This window comes from Castanea sativa, chromosome 4, assembly GCF_040712315.1.
Source record: "Castanea sativa cultivar Marrone di Chiusa Pesio chromosome 4, ASM4071231v1".
Lineage (NCBI taxonomy): Eukaryota > Viridiplantae > Streptophyta > Magnoliopsida > Fagales > Fagaceae > Castanea > Castanea sativa.
This window is the reverse complement of record NC_134016.1, coordinates 51,203,494-51,228,506: the sequence shown is the minus strand read 5'-3', so window position 1 is coordinate 51,228,506 and position 25,013 is coordinate 51,203,494. Positions and strand designations below refer to the sequence as shown.

General features: G+C 32.3%; 2 protein-coding genes and 1 pseudogene across 10 annotated transcripts in view; all 3 read left to right on the top strand.

Moving 5' to 3' along the window:
- LOC142631242 (uncharacterized) overlaps positions 1-24,696 on the top strand; it is a 62,910-nt gene extending 38,214 nt beyond the window's left edge. The window contains exons 1-7 of one of the 7 annotated variants that reach the window (XR_012843548.1): positions 18,387-18,442; positions 20,825-21,234; positions 21,359-21,475; positions 22,450-22,560; positions 23,009-23,170; positions 23,980-24,018; positions 24,170-24,696. Coding sequence is in view for 1 of the 7 variants with exons in the window: in XM_075805357.1 (XP_075661472.1) it covers positions 21,131-21,234; positions 21,359-21,475; positions 22,450-22,552 (324 nt within the window). In the remaining 6 variants the exon portion in view is untranslated. Of the gene's footprint in view, positions 1-18,386; positions 18,443-20,824; positions 21,235-21,323; positions 21,476-22,449; positions 22,561-22,703; positions 23,171-23,979; positions 24,019-24,169 lie in introns of those variants that run through there. The other 6 variants (XR_012843547.1, XR_012843550.1, XR_012843549.1 and 3 more) reach the window with 6 other exon arrangements.
- LOC142630737 (uncharacterized) lies at positions 3,064-8,301 on the top strand. Of its 3 annotated transcripts, none has more exons than XM_075804777.1 (8): positions 3,064-3,267; positions 3,520-3,631; positions 5,229-5,356; positions 5,659-5,865; positions 5,993-6,102; positions 6,853-6,982; positions 7,458-7,604; positions 7,866-8,301. In XM_075804777.1, the coding sequence occupies exons 2-8, from the start codon at positions 3,526-3,528 to the stop codon at positions 8,079-8,081; spliced, it is 1,044 nt and encodes a 347-aa protein (XP_075660892.1). In that variant the 5' UTR covers positions 3,064-3,267; positions 3,520-3,525; the 3' UTR covers positions 8,082-8,301. The 3 variants fall into 3 exon arrangements, with proteins under 3 accessions (XP_075660892.1, XP_075660891.1, XP_075660893.1); XM_075804776.1 differs by having other exon boundaries at positions 3,064-3,271; XM_075804778.1 differs by lacking the exon at positions 3,064-3,267 and having other exon boundaries at positions 5,664-5,865.
- Positions 17,243-20,525, top strand: LOC142631237 (receptor-like protein EIX2; annotated as a pseudogene).
- Positions 24,697-25,013: the final 317 nt, after the last annotated feature.

Genomic DNA, 25,013 nt, shown 5'->3' with positions numbered 1-25,013 from the left:
TTAAGTAATTTCAATAAAATGTTTAAGCTTTTAGAGTTTCAAAAGTAAAATTCTTAGTTTTACCTCGAGCACGGAAAAATGGTGCTTTCTCTTCTCACATTTAAATAGACCCCACTATAAATTTAATGAACAAACCCTATTATGAATATAAGAGGAGAGAGTATCATTCTTTATACTCTGAGTGTATCTAAGAATTACTCGTTTCAAAAAATAATTTTACTAATGTGTGTTCTAAGAGCAAACAATAGTATACCATTTTTTAAAAAGGTTTTACAACTTTTTTAATTTTTCATAAAATGTTTTTAAAAATGAATGGCTTAACGGCACACACTAACCGCACCTTTCAAAAAAATTTGCTGGACTTCAATATTGTTTTTGCTGGGTTTGCCGTTTTAACACTTGAGATGTCATTTTGTCAAACAAGGAGCTGAACTCTCCTTTTTTATATAGAGTATAGAAGTATAGATATGTAATGCTATATTTGCATGTCCTTCACTTGACCATATGGCGTTATTCCGCAAAAAAAAAATAATAATAATAATAATACGGCGTAGCCTTCTAAACATACACAGAGGCGAGTCTTTTTTTTTTTTTTTGGTGGGTATAATTGTAGTGTTCAGATCATTAAAAAAAAAAGTGTACACTAACCGTAAGTTGTGACATCCATTAAAAAGTTCAACAATATAATATATATATATATATATATATATATATATATATATATATATAATTAACAATCAATATAAACAAAAGGAGTATAAAAAATAATATTAAATAAAAATAAAAACATTTATAAAAAAACAACTTATCTATTTTAATTATAATTTATTCAGAAAATATAAAATCAAATTTAATCAAATTTTATTTTGCACTAGGTTAATTATTTAAAAAGATAGTGAATTTTGTAAGCATAATTAATGGACTAGGGCCAGGGAATAAAAAAGATAGAAAATAAGAACTGAGAGTCTGAGAGTCTGAGAGGGTCTAAGAACGGAAAGAATAGAGAGAAACAAATAGACATATATTACCACCCCCCTCCTCTTTTTTTTTGGTAAAAGGAGGAATCTATTAGAGAAACTAAACCGCCAAAAGAGGCTCAATACAGAGTCTGTTTAGGTACAATCCATTAGCATCAGCATTAAAAAAATCTACAATGTCCATTGGCGGACTACTAAATAAACAAAAACCATTAATTTGGATATGGGACCCAATCTTGCTAAGACATCTATGCATCTATTAGATTCCCGAAAGCAGTGCTTAATTCGAACTTGGAAGAGTTGTGAGATATTACCTTTATTTCTAGCCATTGATCCCTTAACAGTGCATGAGATTTACGTAATTATGCCCTCCAATAAAAGAGCTCCACAACAGCATTTTTCCTAAAACGTTAATACAACTGGCCACACCCAATGACTACTCATTTAAAATGAGTAATTATATTTCGTAGCAAACGTGAATATCTCTTGAATCATCTATCATTACAGTAAATCAAATCCACACCAACAAATCTTATAAAAAGAAACCACTAAAACAATCTTAAAATGTTATTCTTTGTATGTTTTTCTACTCTTCGTCAAACGGTGGCTCTGCCTTTTTTCTACACTAGTGGTATCTCTAGCAATTAGAGGTTGAAGGATTTGGTTCTCAGTTCAGAGAAGTTAGTGTAGCCTATAACATAAGCTTCCATTCCAAATCATTTGTATTCCAGGGCCGTGATATAAGTTTTCTAATGGCCAAAATATACTTATCCCTAAAGTTAATCTACTAAGTGCTTTTGGTTCAAGAAATTTTAAGTGAGCGCTATTGGTTCTTGAAGTTTAAAACTTAAATATGAGTGCAATTAGTCTCTCCATCAACTTCAGTTTTTTTTTTTTTTTTTTTGGCTTTATGTGTCTAATGGAGTAATGACATGATATATTGTTTAGGTTGACCTGATTATGATCTGTCTTTTTTAATAATAAAAATATTGACACGTCAATTAAAACTTGCTACATCATCACGCCATTATACACAAGCAAAAAAAACTAATGGAAGTTAACGAAAAGACCAATTGGGCTCATTTTTTAAACTTCAAGGACTAATGGCACTCAATTGACACTTTAGGAACTAAAAATGCTCAAAAGTAAACTTGAAGGACTAACAGTGTATTCTAACTTGTTCAAATTCTTCTTAAATTAATAGAAGGTGTAAATGCACTTTTGGTCCCTATATTTTTACCCTATTTCTATTTTGGTCCTTACTTTTTTATTTTACCACTTTTAGTCCCTAAAAGGAAAAACATGTTCTATTTTGGTCTCTATCGTCATCTTACTAACATAAATTGTTTACGTAGCAAATAAAGTGTACTGTTGGCATACTAAACGTTGACGTAGCCATTAAAAAATAATAAAATTTTTTATTTAAAATTAAAAAAAGGTCACATTAGCATCCAAATTTAAAAAACTAATTTATAAATTCTAACTAAATAAAAAAAATTAAAAACTAAAAATCACATAAATTGTTATCTAAAAGCATTCTCATCAAACATTCTAAAAAATTTAGCATTTACCATCACAAAAACCAATTTTATAACATATAACACATCACTTTACAACATCCCTTGTATCAAAACTTCTATTTTTTAATACTTCATTTAAATATTATTTCTTTATCATTTTTTTTTAATCTTCCTCACACCCTGTCAAAGACCCAAATTAACGTTTTCTGAGCCTGTACGCTTTTGCCAGCCCCATAAAGTTGACAACACAAAGACTAAAAATGACCCCATTTTTATTTAGCTCACAAATGAAGTTGGGGTAATTAAGTAATTTCAGTGGAATGTTTTAGAGTTAAGGAAAAGACGAAAAGGACTCCAAATTTTTTCCAGCTCACAACAGACCTTTAGAGCAACAATGTAATTCAACACAATCACAAAGTTGACAACACGTTTGGCAGCCCCACTAAAGTTGACAACATAAATACTAAAAAGGACCTCATTCTTATTTAGCTCACATCTGAAATTGGGGGTAATCAAGTAATTTCAATAGAATGTTGATGGTTTAATTAGCTTTCATTTCACACATTAAGCGATTAATCTTTGCATTTACTCTCTGTCTCTGTGATTTTGATCTACAGGAGGTATTGTACTGCTCGGTTGAGGAGGTTGTACAAATCACTCATGGCTTCTTCATCTTGTGCTTTACACGGCAGAGAGAGCTTGGAGCCATGCCATGGAGAAGAGGCAGCTCCCGGATGGTCCAAATTCGCGTCAGCGTATCTATTTGATTGGTAGGTGAGTTTAATTATCTTGAAAGACATTATCCTTCTTGCTTATGGGAAATTAGTATCTCTTATTGCAACTTGAGTGAGGCTATGGCTATTTTGACTTTGTGTGATAAACAGTTATTGGTATTAGTCTTTATAAAATAATTATCTGTTTTATCCTGTTATAGTTAAAGTTGGAAGTGCTGAGAATTTTCCACTTCATCCTTTGGAAGCTTCTGTCTATTGTACTGATGTCTTTCAATGTCTTGGTTTCAGGCTGTCATGTCAGAGGCAAGGTCTCAACAAGCTGCATCCATGACAGAGTTTCATTGGCTTGGTCATAGGTTTCCAATATCTAATGCGAAAACTCGGGTTGCCATTGTGAAAGGTCGGTGAAAAGCTATTTTTGATAATAATCCAGAATTGCACCATTACTTTGGTTCAACAAAATGTTATACAGCTGTAATGATCATCTCTCTTGGTGTCATCAAACATACAATGTGAATCTAGATTTTTCCTGATTTAGTAGAACAGACTATGACTAGTTGTTTATACTTACTCTCTTAGTCTCTCTCTGGCAACTGATAATTTAGTTGATAATCTTCAACAGGATAGTCTATATATATATAAGGAAGAGAGTAGCTGAATTCAGTGCTCAAATGGATGGTCTACCAAAAAACTGCAGTACCATTGTTTTACTAAAAGTAGTATGCCAAAAATGTTGCTATTAGGCTCATGGGTCAGTTTATTAGATTTATTAACAGACCTGCAAAACTTGCCATTGAATTGTTGTCAATTTAAAAATTATAATGTATGGGATTGTTTAGAAGTTATTTCATTTGGAGAGATTTCATTGAGGAAACTCTGGTGTAGGAATTTATCATGTTTTTAAGTAGATTTGGACAAGTTTTGGTTTGGTTTTGTTATGCTATCAAGTCTTCTGCATATTACATGCTAATAGGTTTTTTAAAGAGTTTGGCATTGCATGTTTTTACGTGGGGCACTATATTAGGAGAAGATATGGTCAGGGTGTTTGGTAGGCTTCTATTAGTTAAGCTTTTGAGACAAATGGTAATTCAACAACTTTAGTTACAAAAATTAGCCTATAACAGGTTCTGATGTTCAGCTTGCTATTTTGAGTATTTGTAATTCATGTTGATATTGAATCTGCAAAACTTGCAGTTGCTGATCCCAACTAAGACTACCCTTTCTTGTTTTCTTGTTATTAACGTATGGTTGCAGCTTGTCCTCCGTCTTGCTTCTCTCCCATGAGTTAAACCACACTAAAAGTCTTCTGATGGTTTTCAGCCACAATTGGATATTTGGCAATGATTATATTTTATGCAACTATCCCGTTTGTGGAAAATATACCTTTTTCTCTTCCTTGAGTGGTGTTTTATGTGCAAAAGGTGTGGGGAATTTGTAGATCATCTCCTCCTCCACTGTCCTATAGCCTTAAGATGTGGAATATGATCTTTTGCTTGTTTGGTATTTGTTGGGTGATGCTTCAAAGGGTAGTTGATTTGTCGGATTGTTGGACATGCAAATTCAAGCGTCATCGTAATATAGTTATTTGGAGGCTTGTGCCGCACTGTTTGATGTGGTTTATCTAGCGGGAATGGAATTCTAGAAGCTTTGAGCGTCGTGAACGGTCCATGATTGAGCTTAAGTCTTTCTTCTTTTTTACTCTTCTCGAACGGTGTCTTGTTTTACCATCTTTTTCTTGTATTTCCCTTCTTGTGTTGCTAGATCATTGTAATTTGGTTTCTTGATGTTTTGCATTTTTGTACATTTTCTATGTACTGGGATGTGTGTTTTTTAATAAAATTTTTTGTTACTTATCAACAAAAAAAAAAACTAGTGCACTTGTAACTTCTCTGAAATTTATTCAAGTATGGTTGTGTCTGCTGGTTTTTCTTCTCCCCTTCTTTACTTTTATAGTCCAAAAAGTCTCAAGTTTTGCTTTATGTGACAAATTTGTTCAGCTCAAGAATTGGAAAAAGATTTACATGGTCTAGCCACAGATTCACTGCCAGCAGAGAAAAGACTGGCCATCTTTGACAAAATTTTTACTGCATATCATGAAGCCAGGAGCTGCATTCGTAGTGACTTGGTATGGAAAGTTACTTCATAATGTCATTGTTTTATTTCTATTAGAAGTGAGGTCCATTTAACCCCTAGAGATAACATGGTTGGGAGCCATGACTCATGTTACGGAGGTTGGTCATTTAAATATGTCATTCCCCCTTCACTTGGGGCCAAAATTCACTTCTCAAAAACAGAGGAAAAAAGGACTTCATTAGATTATTCATTAAAAAAATGACTCTTAAAAAAAAAATTGTAAGAAATCATTCTCATAGTTCAATCCTATTCTGTATCTTTTAGACTGCTTTCCTGATATACTGTATATTCTAGGTCAGTGCAGGGAATGCTAAAAATGTGAAAGATGACATAAATGGTCTTGACAAAGCCGTTAGTGCTGTTTTAGGACAAAGAACCATTGAACGCAACCAGTTGTTAGTTACCCTTGCAAAGAGTAAACTTACTAGGCGACGTGATGACAAAAATGAGAAAGTGACCAAGCCTGAAGAGCTTGTTCGCCTATATAATCTTTTATTACAGGTTAGCTATCTCTATTTAATTGCTTGTTACTTGGCTTTCTTCTCATAAAATGTACTACTGAAGTTGCAAGATGCTAGCATCAAATTTTATTAGAAAACTTTGTGAATGATTATGTTATATTTTGCAGAATACAGCTGATCTTTCAGATCTAGTCAGTTCTGGAAGAGATAGAAAACCCGAAGAGTTGGCATTTTTTGAAGAGTGTGCACTTAAAAGTTTGTCCTTTAGAGCAGAAAGGTTTGGCTTCTGAGTTTTTTTTATTTATTTTAGTGGTCTTAGAAAATGCTTTTTATTTAGTTTATTGCTATTCCTGCAAGTATTTTAAGATTACACCCCCGTCTTTTTAAATGTTGAAATTGATCTTCAATTGCATCGCAATTCTTCATTTCTTTTCTTAAGACATACATGTCTTTCATTTTTAGTACCTTTTGGAAAATTATAGTTTATGGATGTTTGAAATCTTAGCTTTAACAGGTTCCTTGTTTTACTGTAACCTTTTCTTTCCTGTCATCCTTATTAGCATCACCATTTCAACTATGCTGCTCTAATGGACTTGTTTCTTAACCTCTCAGCATTCTGTATGATATTAAAACCATTATTCATTTGCATTTCTATTTTCTTTGATTAGTAAGTTTCAGATGAACTTGATGGGTCTTAAACCCATGATCTCATCCTCCACCTTGCTCTTACAAGGGAAGGAGGTGTCATTTTAGTTAGAGCTCATTGGAAATATTTCTTTTCAAATTGATAAGGCTGTGTCTGGTTCACAAATATATTTTTGATAATTCAATAATTGGGGTGTGGGGATTTGAATCCTAGATGTTTCAATTGGAAATACCAAGAGGTGCCAATCAGTTAAGCTACAAGGTTCTTGGTCTAGTTCCCAAAAACATAACTGAGATTACACTTGTTCTAGTTGATTTTTAGAATGGGTTTTTGTTGTTCCGTGCTCAAATTTAATTTATAGGCCTCTCAACATTTTGGTAGGTGCTTCTACTTGGCAAAATCTTACAGCTTGGCTGGAAAGAGGGCAGAAGCTTATGCATTATACTGCCGTGCTCGGTCTCTTGCTGAGGACGTCCTACAGAAATTCCGAACTTTGAATGAGAATGATCAGGTTTGTGTATATTTTTGGGTTTTCTATCTTCTTTTTTTCCCTTTTTTTTTTGCATCAATTGAATGAAATTGCTTCACAACTGTTAAATTCAATGTTGTTATCCACATTTATATAACTTACTATCACTCTTTGGTCTTTTCCATGGCTTGCGCATTTGTCTTCTTTCTGCCTTTGCTCTCCATATAGCCAAAAATGATATATATATATATATATATATATATATAAATTACCCCAACCCCAAATCTTCCAATTCTTATCGGCTCCTTATCTTACTAAATAACTACTTTTCTAAGATCAGTTATTCTTGATGTTTTTTGTCCTATATATGATAAGTACTTCTAGTATGACAAATTGGTATGTTGATGTTCTTTTTTTGTTGTTCTTTTTTGCATTCGGATTTGTTCACCGATAATTCATATGCAAAGCAAAAATATTTGGTTTTGAAAGCCTTCATTTATTTTCTTTGTATATGCAGATAATCAAAGAGTTGAAGATGTTGTGTGACGAGTGCAGATCTAACAGTTGTATAGAACATGCAACAGGGATCATGGAGGAGGTGAAGGCTCCAGAGAATCTCCCAAAAAGAGTCTCTAATTTGTCATTAACAGGAGCCGACAAGAAGGTACTTTTAATTCTTCTCAGAACACAAACCAAACATTATTCTTGATTCTAGCTTGTATTCATTCATACTTGAGTCATTCTGACCAATAGTTAGACATTGACATTCTGTGTAATGGCTATGTAAGGTTTTCCTGGATCTCTCTTTTCTTTATTGTTATTTTTCAAAGAAGCATATGGGTTTGTGCGTTTATAAGAAATGTCACCATATGCAGGCATGTATATTCTAACATAGGTGTGACATTTTGATTTGAATTTGTTTCAGTTGGAGAAATACCTTCTCGAGAAACTCAACAGCTACGAGTCTGCAGTTGGTGATTCAAATGCCAAGGGTGTTTCGCGCATTGAAGTTTTCCCTCCTGCATTCCAAGCAATCCCTCGGAATCCTATTGTTCTAGACCTTGCCTATAATTTTATTGAGTTCCCATCTCTTGAAAGTAGGATGAAGAAAGAGAAGAAGGGCTTCCTAAGGCTATGGTGATGAATTTTCATGCATGTCAAATTTGAGGAATTCCTGTAACTGTATTTAGAGCCTTTGCATGCATTCAGATTTTGTTCATTTTTTATTTTATTTTCTTAATTTTGGAACGTTGTGCAGTGAAAATTTTTGGGCTAATAACTTTTTTAAATTAACTGAGAAAAACAGTGACTGACTTTATTAGTTTGGTTGCTGCGTGAGAAAAAGAGAGTGAAGTTTGAAACACTATGAACCGTCAACAATTACAATATATTGGCCAACCATTTCTTGAAATGGGTTCATTTGACTGATCCAATTTGCTGGCCATAATTAGAGCATTAGCATTGGGATTTGTAAAATTCCCAAATTGCTATTTTAGAACTTGAAAACACTAAAACCCATCTTTACTTGGGTGTCCAAACAAAAAATATTTTACAACTTTGCTACAATGATTTGTTACATATAAGAATTATTGTTCATTTATGCTAAACTTAAATACCTATGTTTAATTCATCTCTCTCTCTCTCTCTCTCTCTCTCAAAACCCACATAGCCAAGAACCTCCATGGCCAAGACATCCAAGGCTCAGCCACCACCACCCCCACGACATTGGATCTTCTCTATTTGGCAATCTCACCACCAAGAATAATAACAATCTGAACTCCTAGTCCATCACATGTGAACCATTGCTGTTTTATTAACATAAATTAGTTGAAACCCTTGTAAAATTATTAACATTAATTTGTTTTCTTAGTTTTATTCAATAATGAGTAGCATTAATGGAATGAAAAATATAAAACTATTAGAATTGTTTTTGAAAAGAGAAGGAAATTTTTGGATTGATATAATTAATGATTCTATTTTCTTGACTAAAAAATGCGGATTGGAAACAATATGCTTTATTATCTCTTTCTTTAAAATTTTTAATTAATTTACTAATTTCAGTTATAAAAAGAAAGGAAAAAAGAAAAGAAAATAGAGGATAATTTGTCAATATGTATGGTAAAAAAAACATAATGTTGAGTAATTTTGTAAGTGTTAAATTAAAATGTCATTTTCATGTCAAGCTGTTGGTATTTGCATTTTTTTTTTCCAAAGCTATATTTTTCTCTCTTCATCACAATCATCAATTTGTGAACTCATTTTTATTTGAAATGCTATACAATTTTTTTGTTCTCAAAGGTGATATATATATAAATATATATATATATATATATATATATATATATATATATATATATATATATATATATAGGGTTTGGAATTAGATGATAGATAAGATACACATAATTTTGCTCATATAAAGAGATTTATGATATCCTTCGGCCCTCTCCATGATGAAATCCTAGTTTCGCCCCTAGACCAAGTAGAGGTCATCCTCTTCGCTGGCATACCCCAAAAGCTTCACCTATAAAGATTTCACTACTGATTATACTCAAGCCTTTCTTTCACACCGTGCTAAGAGTCAATCATAATTACTCACCACATTGTGATGGATCTTGCATGATACCTTTATGCAAAGAACTCTTTGGATTTAATAGACCTTATCTTTTTTATTGCAGCCTCCTGAAGGTTGAAGAGTTTGTCATCATTTAAAAGTACATGTTCAAGGAAATGGAAGAAAACTATAGCACTGATGTTTTCGATTAAATACTCATTTAGATGCCTTAACAGAACACATGAAAGATGAGAGTAATGTGAGTCATAACATATGCCTTCATAGGCAAGCAGCAAGCATGAACACTATATCAAAATTCACTGCAATCTCTAACTACTCATCAACATATATGATCTACCTTACACTAGTGAAATTTTTTTTCTGTAAATCACCAAATTGGTCCCATCTTACAGAAGTTAGTCAATTTAAGATTAAATTAGACTACTTCACACCAAGCATTAACATTATTATTTATAAAAGTGACCAAATCCTAAAACCTTTACCATCAACTTGATTTTCAAACTTTCAAAGCTTCACTACCTTGGTTTTGGCACTTAAAGCTAGTAAATGGGACTAGAGGGCGAACGCATAAAAAAAATTATGGGCTCTGTCATTGGATATGCATGATGAGTTCAAGTGAAAGTGATAAATAATAATTCATAGTATGCCACATAAAATAGTTATAAAAAATAATGCCATAAATATTGTGATTTTGGAAGAATGAAAAACCACGTGAAAAAAGAACAGAAAGAAGCTTGAGTTAATAATAAGTAAATAAATAAATTAAAAATAAAAGAAAGAGAAGAAATGATAATAAAATTTAATGCAAAAGAAAAAAGAAGAAAAAGTGGTGCACATGACTCTGCCATATAACACGATTTTCTTAATAATTTCAAGTGACATATTTTGGCATGTTGGTCTTTGGTGGGTGATATCATTTTTTCGTTTGAACCTTTTTTTTTTTTTTAAGATTTCTTTATGTAGGGTTTGTTTGAATTACTTAGCTTGAATTGTCTGTGTCAGAGGTTTGCAGTATAGTCAATATCATATGTTCTGTCTATACTTGGCAGTTGGGATAGTAAGTCACACTTAGGAAAATTAGACCATTTTTCCTTTGTATAAATAAGGGGGGTCCCAATGGGATGAGTGGCTAGCAATTCTCTCCAAAACATTGTGGGAACATAAAAAGTTTTCCATTCTAGACTTTTCACACTTAAAGAACATGACTTTCCAACTAATTATACTAGAGATTTTAGTACTTACAGCAATTTCACAATATCAAATAAACCCACTATATACGATAGGAAATTCTATTGTCCTGTTGAATTCTATTGGCTAGTTTTGATTAGGAAATATTTTGTGCCAGAGAATCACACATTTTCAATTAACTTGGAGAACAATTTTTACAATATATTAGCAGATGGAGAAAAAACTAGAGTATATTCAATGTTAGTGTACATGGGAAGAAATTTGTTCCTAGTTAGATCTTTTCAGAGAAAGTTGTATCGAGCACGAGTGAAGACTTCCAAGATACAAACACTAACAAGACTTCTTTTTTTTTATATAACTTTTAATACATTCTACCCATGACACTAGTTTGTTACCTATTTTATACTAACATTTATATATATATACACACACACACACACACACACACACACATATATATATATATATGTTTTGTATAATTTATTATACCTATATGCAATATTGATGAAATTTCCAATGCTACTTATTTTAAAGTTCCATTTGGATATAATAATAGCGTAGTCAACTAAATTCAATCAATAGATTAGGACAATACTTCATTTTTTGAGTAACCTAACTAAAATTAGTAACAAGCCAACAAATCAATTAATTAAGTTGTTGTTACCAAAAAAAAAAAAACTAATTAAGTTGAACAGCATATCTAAAGTCCATGCTCTAAAGCTTGAGAAAAAATCCATTTAAATTTTAAACCAACACAAAAGAAGAAATTATAAAGGAATTAAAGAAAAAAGGAATAGGAAAAAAACAAAACAAAAATTTAATCTACACTTAAATTTCTATAAGGATGAACACAATAGCAATAGCTTTTTAAAAAAAATAAATAAATAAATAATGCTTAAAAAAAAACCTATGCTTATTTTGTATGCATGATAAAGTACCCCATCACAAAGGTTCATTAATTTTCAAGGCTATGCCATCATTTCCATTTTTACTCTTATTATTGCTGGCAAATTATAAAGCTGCAAAAGCAACAGATTATAAAACATGTTATAAATATCTTTTGGTATGGATCACAAGATAAGAAAATTTAATGACAAACTGCCATTGTGAGAGGACTTACTTGTAAGTGTTTGACAACCCAACCAAAATCTATTATATGATTAGAATCCCAATTGATCATTCTTGAATTACATTTTCTTGCGGGATATTAATTATTTAAGGTAAGATAGTTTCCACTTTCCAACTGATTTTTAAGTCTAATTAAAACATTCATGCATAAGGATTTTTTTTGTATTTAATAATTCAATTGTTACAACATGGGGAGGGTGTCCTCAATCCTCATAATGTATAAAGAAGAGCCAAAAATGCCATTAAAGTAAAAGACTTTTGATCATATTTCTGTACATGTCACCATTGGAATTTTATTTTCATTATTCTTTCCTAATTGACGGATTCAATCCAGTTAATCAAGCTATTAATATCTGTAATAGGAAATTTAAAATTAGTGGAACTAGACGTTTCATCATACATTATGCACTCCCTGTAAAATCTCTCCTTTTTTTTTTTTTTTTTTTTGTTGTTGTTGAGAAAGATGGACTTTGATTTTTAGGGAAAGTCGAAATTGGTTAAACCACCAATAGTGCTTTATTCTACAATGAATTCAGTACAAGAGGACAATACTATTTGAAATTCTTGTGCTGTGAGTATAGTTTGTGTTTAATCTTAGTAATGATTTTGTTCAAATGACAAATATTTTAATTTTTCCCTTGGAAATTAAAAAAAAAAAGTATTAATGCCCAAAAATTTTAAGGTTTTTGAACTTAATTTCTTGAATACAGAAATGTTATTTAGAATTTGAATAAATTTTTCGGATTTGTAATTAGTGTATAAATGAACAATTTAGAGATTGTGATCGCAATTCTCATTAATGCAGTGAAATAATACACATCTTTGTTTTATATACAAGAATTAACTAACTACAACGGCTACAATTTTCTACTAAGCCTAAGCTTATTGCTGGCAAAAGCAGCAAATTAGTGGAAAAACAAGTTTCTAATATATATTGGTAGGGATCATAAGCAAATTTAAAACCAAACTGTCATTGTGATTTGTGAGAGGACATACTTGTTCTGTGTTTGGCATATTAATTAAAATCTATTTCACGATTAGAATTCCATTTTATTATTTCTTGAATTAAAAATTTTTGGCGGGATATTAATTGTTTTAGGTAAGGCGGTTTCCATTTGCTCCCAAGTTTCTCTATCTAAAAGATTCATGCATAAGATTTAGAACCACGTTTCTACATAGAACACCACTGGTATTTTATTTTTATTGTTTTTCTTCCTAATCAACATATTCAGTCCAGTTGATTAAGTATTTATATATTAGTGGAATATGAAGTCTCCTCTGTTCGTGGTACATATTAGTGGCTTGAATTTAACCAACATAAAATTGTATGTCAACTGTTTTGAACCTCTTTTTTTTTTTTTTTTTTTTAAATGTGAATAAGAATATAAGATCACAAAAAATAGTTAATAACCATCTCCATCCATTATTATTATTATTATCATTATGTATTTTTATAAATACGATAGAATTTTCTTCTAAAAAAAAAAATTTAACTTATGCCTTTATATCATCAAGTTAAGATATCAATTAGTTTTTTATGTCCCGACAACTGAAAATTATTTGATAATAAGAGACTTTATTAGTTAAACTAACTGGAACCCATTATTTTTATATAAATTTCGCTATTATATATATGTTCTATGGTTCCAAATAGAACCTTCAATTGAATAAAAAATAAAAACTATAGTAATACCTGACGACTTAAAGTCAGAGTTGAACCTACCATTTCAATGATCCTTTGAATTTTAAAATTTAAAAAAAAAAAAATGTTGATACACGTAATGAATGATAAATGATGATGGCCAATCAAAGTTCAGTCTAGAATACAATGCACAATTGGTCAAATTAGAAAATAGAAAATTGAAATGCATCCAAATGAACTAGAGTATATTCAACATTAGTGTGCCTAGATGACTTCCCAAATACAAACACTAACAATAAAATCAATGTATGTCAAAATAATTTAGATTTTGACACTTGCACATTCATGAACTTTTGGTTGCACACTAGTATTGATTGGGAAAGATTTTGTGCTAGAGCATCACACATTTTCAATTAATTTGAATGACAATTTCCACAATATATTATCAAATGGAGAAAAAACTAGAGTATATTCAACCTTGGTGTGCTTGGAAAGAAATTTGTTCCTAGTGAGATCTTTTCTAAGAAAACTGTGCCAAGCACAAGGAAGACTTCCAAGATAGAAACACTAACAAAGTGGGACATATTCTATATTAATGATCATTGAATATTTGAAATTTTTTTGATAAAGTAATGAATGATGATGACAAATCAAAGCTCCTTGTAAAATAAGTTGCATAGCACTTTTCTCAAGTTAGAAAAGTGCTTGTAGCTGAATTGACACTTCCTCGTGCACAAAGTGTTTGGGGGTCTAGGAGGAAAGGGTTCGAGCTGCGGGGTTAGCAGCATATTGTAATTATCTCTAAAAAATAATGATATATGTATCCAAAAATGAACCTATTAAAGTCCCACAAAATTGTCGCATATACAAGACCCACCGAGTCAATGCTTTACGCCAAATCCCTAATGCGTGGGACAAATTTAAAGCATTAAAAACTGATTAAGCTCAAGTCAACAAACAAAACTTCTTGCCAACTCTAATAGCCTATCACCAAACAACATGTGGTAAAGTTCGTAACTAATAAATAGTCTAAACGATGCTTAATTTAGTTTGCAATGAAACAATGTACACGGACAAGTAGCATAACAATAGCTTAGAACTAAGCAACAAAAGCACACTGGGATGTGTAATTGCTTCAATCTTTAATATATACTTTGTTGTGGATCAAAATTCCAGTTAAGTCTATATACATTAATAATTAATCAATGACTGGCTGCAAAAAATAATAGTAATAATAATAATCATTGACGAACATTTTTAGATTTATTTTCATATGAATTTATTTTTCTTTTCCAATGTTCTCTGCAACTTATAATGAATATTTGAAATTCAAGATATCAATTTCTTTTCCAACTAGAAGTTTCATCATATATATTTTTGGCATGAATTTCAAATAAAAAATTTTGTCAATTGTGAATAAGACCACTAACATAGCTAATAAATAGAATAACTAGGACACCACTTCATTTCGCCTAACATCAAAAAAATATGCAATCCTTGAAAAAAAAAATTTTATTTTTTATTTTTATTTTTTGGAGATATATAAACTTCATTTTCTAGGGAATGTTGAAATTAAGTTAAACCACAAATAGTGCCTTAAATGAATTTAGGACAGGAGGCCATTACTACCTAACATCAAAAAATTGGCTCATATCCATGACATGTTCATAAAATATATACAAAACATATATATATATATATATATATATATATATATATATATATATGTTTTGTATAATTTTTTTATACCTATATGCAATATTGATGAAATTTCCAATGCTACTTATTTTAAAGTTCCATTTGGATATAATAATAGCGTAGTCAACTAAATTCAATCGGTAGATTAGGACAATACTTCATTTTTTGAGTAACCTCTCTAAAATTAGTAACAAGCCAACAAATCAACTAATTAAGTTGTTGTTATAAAAAAAATCTAATTAAGTTGTAATGTATAACTTATATGTCTAGCTTATTTTGATTAGTAGTTGATCAATAATAATAGGAATCTGTTGTGTTAATTCATAGGGTAGTTTAATTCGTGGCACTTTGAGATCCATTCCCTGCCTACAAGCTACAAAGTATCTTAAGATATCAGCTTAAAAATGAATATTGGCTTGATTGTTTGTTTCATCCCATGTTTGAAATATTAGAGGTAGTCATGAAGGGATTCACCTATGATTTTTGCATTTTTAGAGAAAAAAACAAAAATAACAGATAAAAGTTTTTCTTATAAAAAAAGAAGATGAAAAAGATAAAAGTTTTAAAATGGAAATAGCTATCACAAATTATGTAAACAAGTAAACATAGTCCAATTTATAAAAAATGACGAGTCAAAATCCCGTCTAAACAAGTAAACATAGTGGGATTAATCACAAATGATGAATCAAAATCATGTCTAAAATATGTTACTCTTTTTGTGTTAAGTTTAGAAAATTGATATAAATCCAAATGAACCTAAATAAGGGCCCAAAATATGACAATTTTTTTTTTTTTTTTACTCTATTTTTTATATTGTTTATAACATTGTTGGGTCTTGAATCTTGATGAACAAGCTTAGGTTATGCGTTAACCTTATAAATTTGTATTATTTAAGAACCAAAAAGGGTGTTGATATGTTTCTTGTGGCATTTTTCTCAATTACATTACTCAAAAGCAAGAGCTCTTTTTTCTCGCCAAGAATAAAAGTTGGAATCATAAGTAGATGAGAGGCAAGAAGGTGGCAGCCAAGGCTATGCAAATAATAGGAGCATTCCAAGTGCTTTCTAGATTGGTCGTCTTCTATCTAGATTAAACTCTATGACGTTTCAACTGGTACTTCATTTTTCTTTTTTTTACATTCATATATATTCCGAAATCTATTCTTTCCAATGAATTTATTTGTCTTATAATCTCTTACAAAGTCAATTTATTCATCTGATACGCCTTTTTTTGTTGTTCTTCTACGTGCTAAAATATTATAATTATTGCTTATAACACTAAATTAGCTTTTCCGATTCTCAAAATAAAAAATAAAAATCTTTTCCAAAACCTATTGCTCTAGATTAATGACTTTTTTTCTGAGTGTAATTAATTATTTTTTTCTATGTAAAAACTTCTATAGTTTTTATTTTATTATTTTTGAGTTTTTTGGTTGCATTTTATATGGCAAGAAAAAATCCAGGATTTTGCAAACAAATTGAACAATGGGAGGGATTATATTATATTAAAAAAATGATTGAGACGTAAATTGTTATTAAAGAAAGGATGACATTGATAATAGACATGGCATGCCTAACATTATTGGTGTTAGTATTTTTTTTCCTCTTAAATTGTAATTTATTTTTTCAAGTGATCATAACTTTAGGCAAATTTAAAATTTAAAATTTTTGTTCAATTAATCTGTGCATGGCACAAATTAACGACCAGTTATTATTATTAGTTTATCCCTTTAAAAGTTTGGTTGCTAAACAATCACAATTCACTGCCATAATACTCAGTCACGGTGGGACATATTCTGTTTTAAAGATTGTAGAATTTTGATATAAGTAATGAATGAGTACTGACTAGTCAAATTACCGTGTAAAATGCGTTGCACTTTCATAAAGATAGAAAATTGACATGTATCCAATTGAACATAAGGGCTTACAAATAGAGGGTCCCATCTACGAGACTTACTCAGTCAATCCCTAATGTGTGGATGAAATTGAAACAAACTCTCGAGCACCATACAATAAGATGGATGGATGGATAGATGGCCCCGCTTCCTATAAATAAGTCCTATGCCATTGGTACCAAACATAACAAAATCATAAATCATCAGTTTTATTATTATAATTTTTATAAAAGCACGATGATGAGAGCTGTTACTTTAACCCTTCTCCTTTGTTTGCTCATTATTCATCCTCCTCCTAACTTCTGCACTGCCCACTCTGACTCTGACTCTGACTCTGAGGTTCGTTGCATTGAAAGCGAGCGACACGCCCTTCTCAACTTCAAGCAACACCTTACAGATCCTTCTAACCGCCTTGCCTCTTGGGCTGCTTCTGCATCTGACCTGGATTGCTGTCACTGGGTCGGTGTTGTCTGCCACAACCGCACCGGTCATGTCCTCCAACTCCGTCTCAGAAGCTATTATCCTCTGTATGACGAGCTTACAACTTCTGATGCTCAATGGGATGCTCAATATGAAGCTTATAGGAGGTCCAGATTTGGTGGTAAGATAAATCCTTCTCTGCTTGATTTGAAGCATTTGATTTACTTGGACCTCAGTTACAATGATTTTGGTGGTATTCCAATTCCCAAATTCCTCGGTTCAATGGGGAGCTTAAGATATCTTAATCTCTCCGGTGCGGGATTTGTGGGATTGATTCCTCATCAACTTGGGAATCTCTCTAATTTGCGCTATCTCAATCTTGGACATAATAATTATTATGATAATAATAATTATTATTATAATTTATATGTGAAGAACATTCAATGGCTCTCTGGTCTTCCTTTACTACAACACCTTGATTTGAGTTATGCAAACCTTAGCCAAGCCTCTGATTGGCTACAGGAGATAAACAAACTCCCTTCCTTGTCAGAGTTGCGATTGTTACAATGCTACCTTTCTGGTTTCATTCCACCACCTATACCCAGTAGTATTAACTTCTCATCTCTCACCACCCTTGATCTTTCATTCAACCGTTTTGAAAACACTTATATTCTGTTTTGGGTCTTTCGTCTTCATAATCTGGTTTCTCTTGATCTATCTTGGAATCAGTTTCAAGGTCCAATCCCTGTTCATCTCCAGAACTTGACTTCACTTAGGCACCTCGATCTATCTGACAATGCTTTCAACTCTTCAATTCCCAATTGGCTGTACAGTTTTAGTCATCTTGAGTTCCTCAACCTCGGCTCCAATTTAATGCAGGGTACAATCTCTAGTGCCATCGGAAACCTAACATCTGCCATTAGCATAGGCTTGTCATACAATGAACTTGAAGGAAAGGTACCAAGATCTTTGGGTAATCTCTGCAACTTAAGGGAAATTAGATTGTCAGGCAACAAATGGAGTCAAGAGATATCTGAAATCTTTGAAAGTCTATTAGGATGTGCTTCAAATGGACTAGAGATCTTATATTTGTCTAATGCCCAACTGTCTGGGCAGTTAACTGCTGAACTTGGGCAATTTAAAAATCTGGTCCGTCTTTCTTTGGGGTATAATTCAATTTCAGGTCCAATTCCATGGTCTGTAGGAAATCTTTCGTCCTTGAGATCCTTGGACCTTGAGAGTAATCAAATTAATGGAACTCTCCCTCAAATTTTTGGACAACTTTCAAAATTAGAGTCTCTGAATATTGGTTTAAATATGTTGGAGGGTGTGGTTTTAGAAGTTCATTTTGCCAGTTTAATGAGATTGGAAACACTTGTTGCGGCTCAGAACCGACTGACTTTAGAAGTAAGTGACAATTGGACCCCTCCTTTTCAACTCAACCATTTACATTTGGGATCATGGAATTTAGGGCCGAAATTTCCTTTGTGGCTCTGTTCACAAAGGCAACTTTTGACCTTGGGCATATCCAACGCAAGGATTTTAGATGCAGTTCCTCCTTCCTTTTGGAACTTGACTTCTCAGCTTTCTTATCTAAATATCTCTCATAATCAGATCTATGGAGAGATTCCACATATCCCAATGATTATGTCCGAGTATTTAATACTTGATATGAGTTCAAATCGCTTCAAAGGTCTGTTACCTTGTATATTCTCTAATGTGACCTTTCTTGATCTTTCTAACAATTCACTATCCGGATCTCTTTCTCACTTCTTGTGTTACAAGATGAATGAGCCCAAAAATATGCAGTTTCTCAATCTTGGAAAAAATCTTTTATCAGGAAAATTAAGTAATTGTTGGATGATGTGGAAAAACTTGTATGCCTTAAATTTGGGAAAAAACAATTTCACTGGTAGTATTCCAACCTCCATTGGATCTTTGGTTCGCCTTTCGTATTTGCACCTAAACAACAACAGATTCTCTAGAAAATTACCATCCTCTTTGAAAAATTGTAAACAGTTGGTGACCATTGATGTTGCTAAGAATGATTTTGTTGGAAGCATACCTTCTTGGATAGGACATACACTTTCAAGCTTGGTAATTCTTGACCTTCACTCAAATAATTTTCACGGTCACATCCCAGAAGAACTCTGTTCTCTAACTTCACTCCAAATCTTGGACCTTTCGCATAATAAGCTATTTGGACGCATGCCTAAATGTGTCCACAATTTTAGTGCCATGGCCACAAGTAACAGTTCAGATTATCCCTTTTTTTCATTTCCCTGGTCAACTTCATTTTTTTCTACACCTTTTGAAAGTCAATTGGTTGTGTTTAAGGGAAAAGCTCTTGAGTATTCCACCACTCTTCAACTGGTAAAAATTGTAGACCTTTCCAACAACAATTTATCAGGTGAGATCCCTGAAGAAGTGACTCGTCTCAAAGGATTACAATCATTGAATTTGTCATTTAACATCTTGACCGGAAGAATTCCTGAGAAAATAGGTGATTTGGGATCAGTGGAGTCTATTGATTTCTCAAGCAACCAACTTTATGGTGAAATTCCTCAAAGTATGTCAAGTTTGACATTTTTAAGTCACTTGAACTTGTCAAACAACAATTTGACTGGGAAAATCCCTTCAAGCACTCAGCTACAAAGTCTTGATGCATCCAATTTTTTTGGAAACAAACTTTGTGGACCTCCACTTATTGATAACTGTACTATAAAGGATGTACAACCTAACACTGAAAAGAAAGAATGCAAGCCTTTTAGTGGAGTTGATGTGGATTGGTTTTATGTGAGCATGGCACTTGGATTTGTTGTTGGTTTTTGGGTTGTATGGGGTCCTTTATTGTTGAACAAGCAGTGGAGATTTTTGTACTTTCAATTCCTGGATCACCTAGGGTACAAGGTTACAGGTTTAGTGGCACAAACTTGGTAGCATTGTAAGTAAATGTTGTAAGATTCTTAATATTTAGTGCAAACATCATGTAATCATATTAATCAATAGTTTGATTATTTCTTTATCATCTTCAAGCTGATTAATTCTTGTGTTTCTTGCTAAATTCACTCCATTAGAATTTATGAATATGATGTTTCTTCTTGTGAACATCAACGACAATCCAAGTTGTAGTTTTATTATTCCTATAGATTAATGGTGTAAATACATTTTAGTTCATAAAAGTAATTGATTTGTTGAAAGTAATATTCAATACCTTGCAATGATGCCCATTTTTTCTTTAGAGTCTCTTAGTGATCACTCTGTAAAGTCTCAATAAAAAAGACAACATATTTCTGCATATCTGGGCAAACTAAAAATGCTCTTTTTTACAAATTGAAGGCTATTTGGTGGATTCCTTGCAACTAGTATCTAAGAAGGAAGCATAGGCTATAGAGGAGTGCATCTCGAAAGTCTACTTTGTCCCTGGTGAAAAATTCAACCTTCGATGTTCATTGGGAAATAGGTGATATGACACACAGTGTGCTAGTATGCTATAGTTTTTTGCTTCAGAAAATTTCTATATGGTTCCATGTCTTGTGACTAAACCTCTTAGATCACACTCATGGAAGGCATAGAGTCCAATCAGAGAGAAATATTTGAAATTGAAGAAAATTTGAGAGAGAGGGATTGGATGAGGTGACGTTCATGGTGGATGTGAATTTTATGGGAATTTCTAAAATGAACAAAGCAGCTTTTATCACCATGAAGAATTGGAGGGATTGTGGGTCATGTCCCTCCATGCTGGTCAGGTACAACATCCCAAAATCTAACTCAACTCTAAAAAGTGAATTAATAAATACATGTTATTTTTTTGTAATTTTGAATTCTGTGTCTCTAGATAGGTTGGTATATACGGTTTCTTGGCTTATTCAGTGTGTATCTTTGGGCTTCGTGGTTTGATAGAGGCGTTGCACTAAGAGGTTTTCTTCCTTTGACATCCAAGTCTCTTATATTACCTCCAGACATTGATACTCTTGATTTAGTTGAAAGGTATGGAAATTGAGTTGTCTATTTCCTTAATTATGCTGCATTATTCTTTTAAGTCTTAGTAACATATTGGTGACACATAGTGTTGCAACTTGCAAGTAACAGACTTGATTAGGAGCTTGGGTTTAACTATGACAAATCTTTTTTATGACTCCCAGCTCTTTATTGTGAGTTGCTTTAAATGTAACATACAGCTTTTAACATACAGGATTTATCGATTGCAAAAATTCATATTTTGTGATACGCTAAGATAAACGATTCTCAACTCTCTATACTTTTTTCTTTGAGATTTGTTTCCCTTTCATGAAGTTACTGCACATTAGAAGAATCTGAACTGTAATCTTGTATATGCGTGTCTGTATCTATTTGGGTGGGTACCTAGATGTATACGTGTATGTTGATAAAGTTAGGTTTGCTGCAGAGGGATTTGGGTCTAGGTGAAATAAGATTTTGTTGAATTGGTGATTTAACCAATTAGGTAACGTAGAATTTGTGGGGTAAATTTAATTCTCTGTGGTGTTTTGTTGGGATTCTAATGTTGTTTGCAATGATTTATTAAAGATTTTTGTTTCAAATCTGTTTGGCATGTCAAAAAATAGTCAACTGAAAAAAATAAACATAAAAAAAAAAAAATTGTAAAGAGTTGGTGACCATTGATATTGCTAAGAATGATTTTGTTGGAAGCATACCTTCATGGATAGGACATAGACTTTCAAGCTTGGTGATTCTTAACCTTTGCTCAAATAATTTTTAGGGTTACATCCCAGAAGAACTATGTTCTCTAACATCGCTCCAAATCTTGGACCTTTCACATAATAAGCTATTTGGAAGCATACCTAGATGTGTCCACAATTTTAGTGCCATGGCCACAAGTACCAATTCAGATTATCCCTTTTATTTATATCAAACATCAACAGGATATAATTCATATAATATTTTACATTAACAATTAATGATAATTTCTGTATTTCTTCCAGTAAGGAGTTTTCTCTCAAACTAATAAGTTTGATGGCAATGCATTCCAAATTCACGCTATTAAAAATGTCGCTTCAGTGTTCACGCCACCAGGTTTCTGGTTGAACATTCAGGTAAATAAAATATCACAATTCCTTCTTAAATTTTTAATTGGATCTTCTTTCTTCTTATCTTTGGTAAGATGTTTCTCTAAACATGTAGGATCTATGTGCACAGTTATCCTTTGACCCACCCTGTTGTTCTAATACTTGTGCAGAATGATCAATTCTTTACTCAACACAATTTGAGTATGAGAAGCTTTATACTTTCTGTATCTAAAAGTGTAATTGTTAATTATTTTTCACCACCAGAGGTTGCTTTCCTAAGAAGAATTACTACACGATTTAATTCAAAATGGAAAAACTGGTCTTTCAGTTCCTAGGACAAGATGAGATTGAGCCTTCAACCAACCAAACTTATGGTCTCTCTTAAAGAATCTTAAATTTGTCAAGACATTTGCCCCTGTAAATCTTGGTCTCAAGGCTTACTTATGGCATGTAGATGAAACTGATTATTTACTAGGTCATGAAGAAGAGCTAGAAGATTTTGCAAATGATGTTCCACTTAGCTGTCAGCTACAGTTATGATCCAGTAACTCAGTTCTTGAATTACATTGACAATGGCAACTTCTCTGTTAATGGTGTGCTAGCCGATGTCCCACTTATACTCCATCAAAGGCTATAGGTAAATTTGTCTTTTTTTCCCCTGTTACGAAAAGTGTTACACCTAAAATTATTCATTCCTAAAAACTTTATTGTATCGGTTCATTCTAAATCTCTAGCTGTTTTGATTTCTGTACATTCTCTTACAAAGTTAAATTGTTCTGCCTACCTGAATCCCCTGACAGATGTATTGGATTTCTAACTATCAAATCAATAAAGCTTCTAATTGCGATTTCCTGGGTTTGGCTAGAAGGCCTCCTTGATGGATTTCTCCTTTACCCATTTCTTGACATTTTAGCACATTCAATATGATATGATTTACTCTTTGTCAGTGGAATCATGTGGATATTAGTGTGCATTTCCAGATAACCTTAACAATTTTCCTGCATTTTGTTCTTAACTGGTGCTATTTCTAACTTCGTATAGATGCGTTCATGATTCATCCAGCTTTTCATAAGTTAAATGTTTAATAAATTTGAACCCCAAAAAAAAAAAATACTAAAACTAGAACTCATTGTTTTTTGGAGACATTTCAATTTCATTCTCAATCCTGAGACTATCTTTAATGCAAAGCTCGTTGATCAGGTTACTACAGAACCGAAAATGGATTTTTTTCTATTAGTACTTGCGTATGATTTTGTATATCACATGCCACAATTGCATTCTAGGAACTGAAGGATTGAAATATCATTTCTTATAGCTGCATTTTATATAACATTAACGGCGTGATAATTCTGACATAATTAGTTAAGTTTTCTCTATGATAGATTATTGCCTGCTCATTTTAATAACATTTTCTTCAAGATGCTGATCACTCTTTTCACATTGCAGATTTCTTTGCTCATCTAGGCCAAAATGCTTCAGCACAAGGTATATCCTATTGCATATTGCTTCGAATAAAAGCTGATTCTTTTCTCCTCATAACTGATCGATAAGGTTGTCTAAATGTATGTTTTTATGTAAATTTTACTTTTTTAGAATATTATTGTTTACCTTTTCTTTCACCTTCCTTTATCTCCAGCGAATCCTTTGGTTATCTCTAAATATGGAGCAAGTGAAGATTACCCTGGTTGTACAGATTTAACACATACGAAAGCTATTTGAATCATGTAGGCATACTTGACTGTCTTGTTCGATTGGCAAAGGATGGGACTCAGTTTGCTTTACTTAATTTTTTTGTAAGAATTCCTGTGCAATATAATTAGGTGGAATGGTGATTATATTGGTCAAATTTGGTCTAGGGGGCTCTGGTGTGCAGAATCATCTTCAGCACTTTTGCACAGGACATTGCAGAGATCAAGGAACTCTTGAAGCAGAAAGGAGGTGATGTTGACTGTTGAAGAGATTTTCTATGACGTTTTTGAAGAGCCAGAGTTATTGTAAGACAGTTTCAATATATATCAAAACTTAAGGTACGAATTGGATGATAAATTGTGTGGATTTGAGGAGATACAATTTGCTTACTACTATCTAAAATTTTGATTCTTATCTGAAACTAAGGATGCAAGATTTGTTGGATGAAGATATGCACTTCTTGATTAAAGAGAACCTTATGACTGATTTAATTGACTTGAATTATTTGGTAGAGTAGAATGATGAACATATGTAATTGGTATTAGTTGCCGACCACCTCTATGGTCATCATCAAAGGAGCCGCCTGTGTTCACTAGCAGTCAGCAGTAAAAGCAAAGTATAGATTTCAATCAGGCAACCTCGATGGTTCATCTTATTTGTTTTTACTTCTACAAGATACCTAGGGTACATCTTATCCTAATGCCTTGCTTTCAAAACCTAAAAAACCAAAAATGAAAAATACATGAGACCAACACAAAATAAGTTGTAAATGAAAATAGGGGGGAAATAAA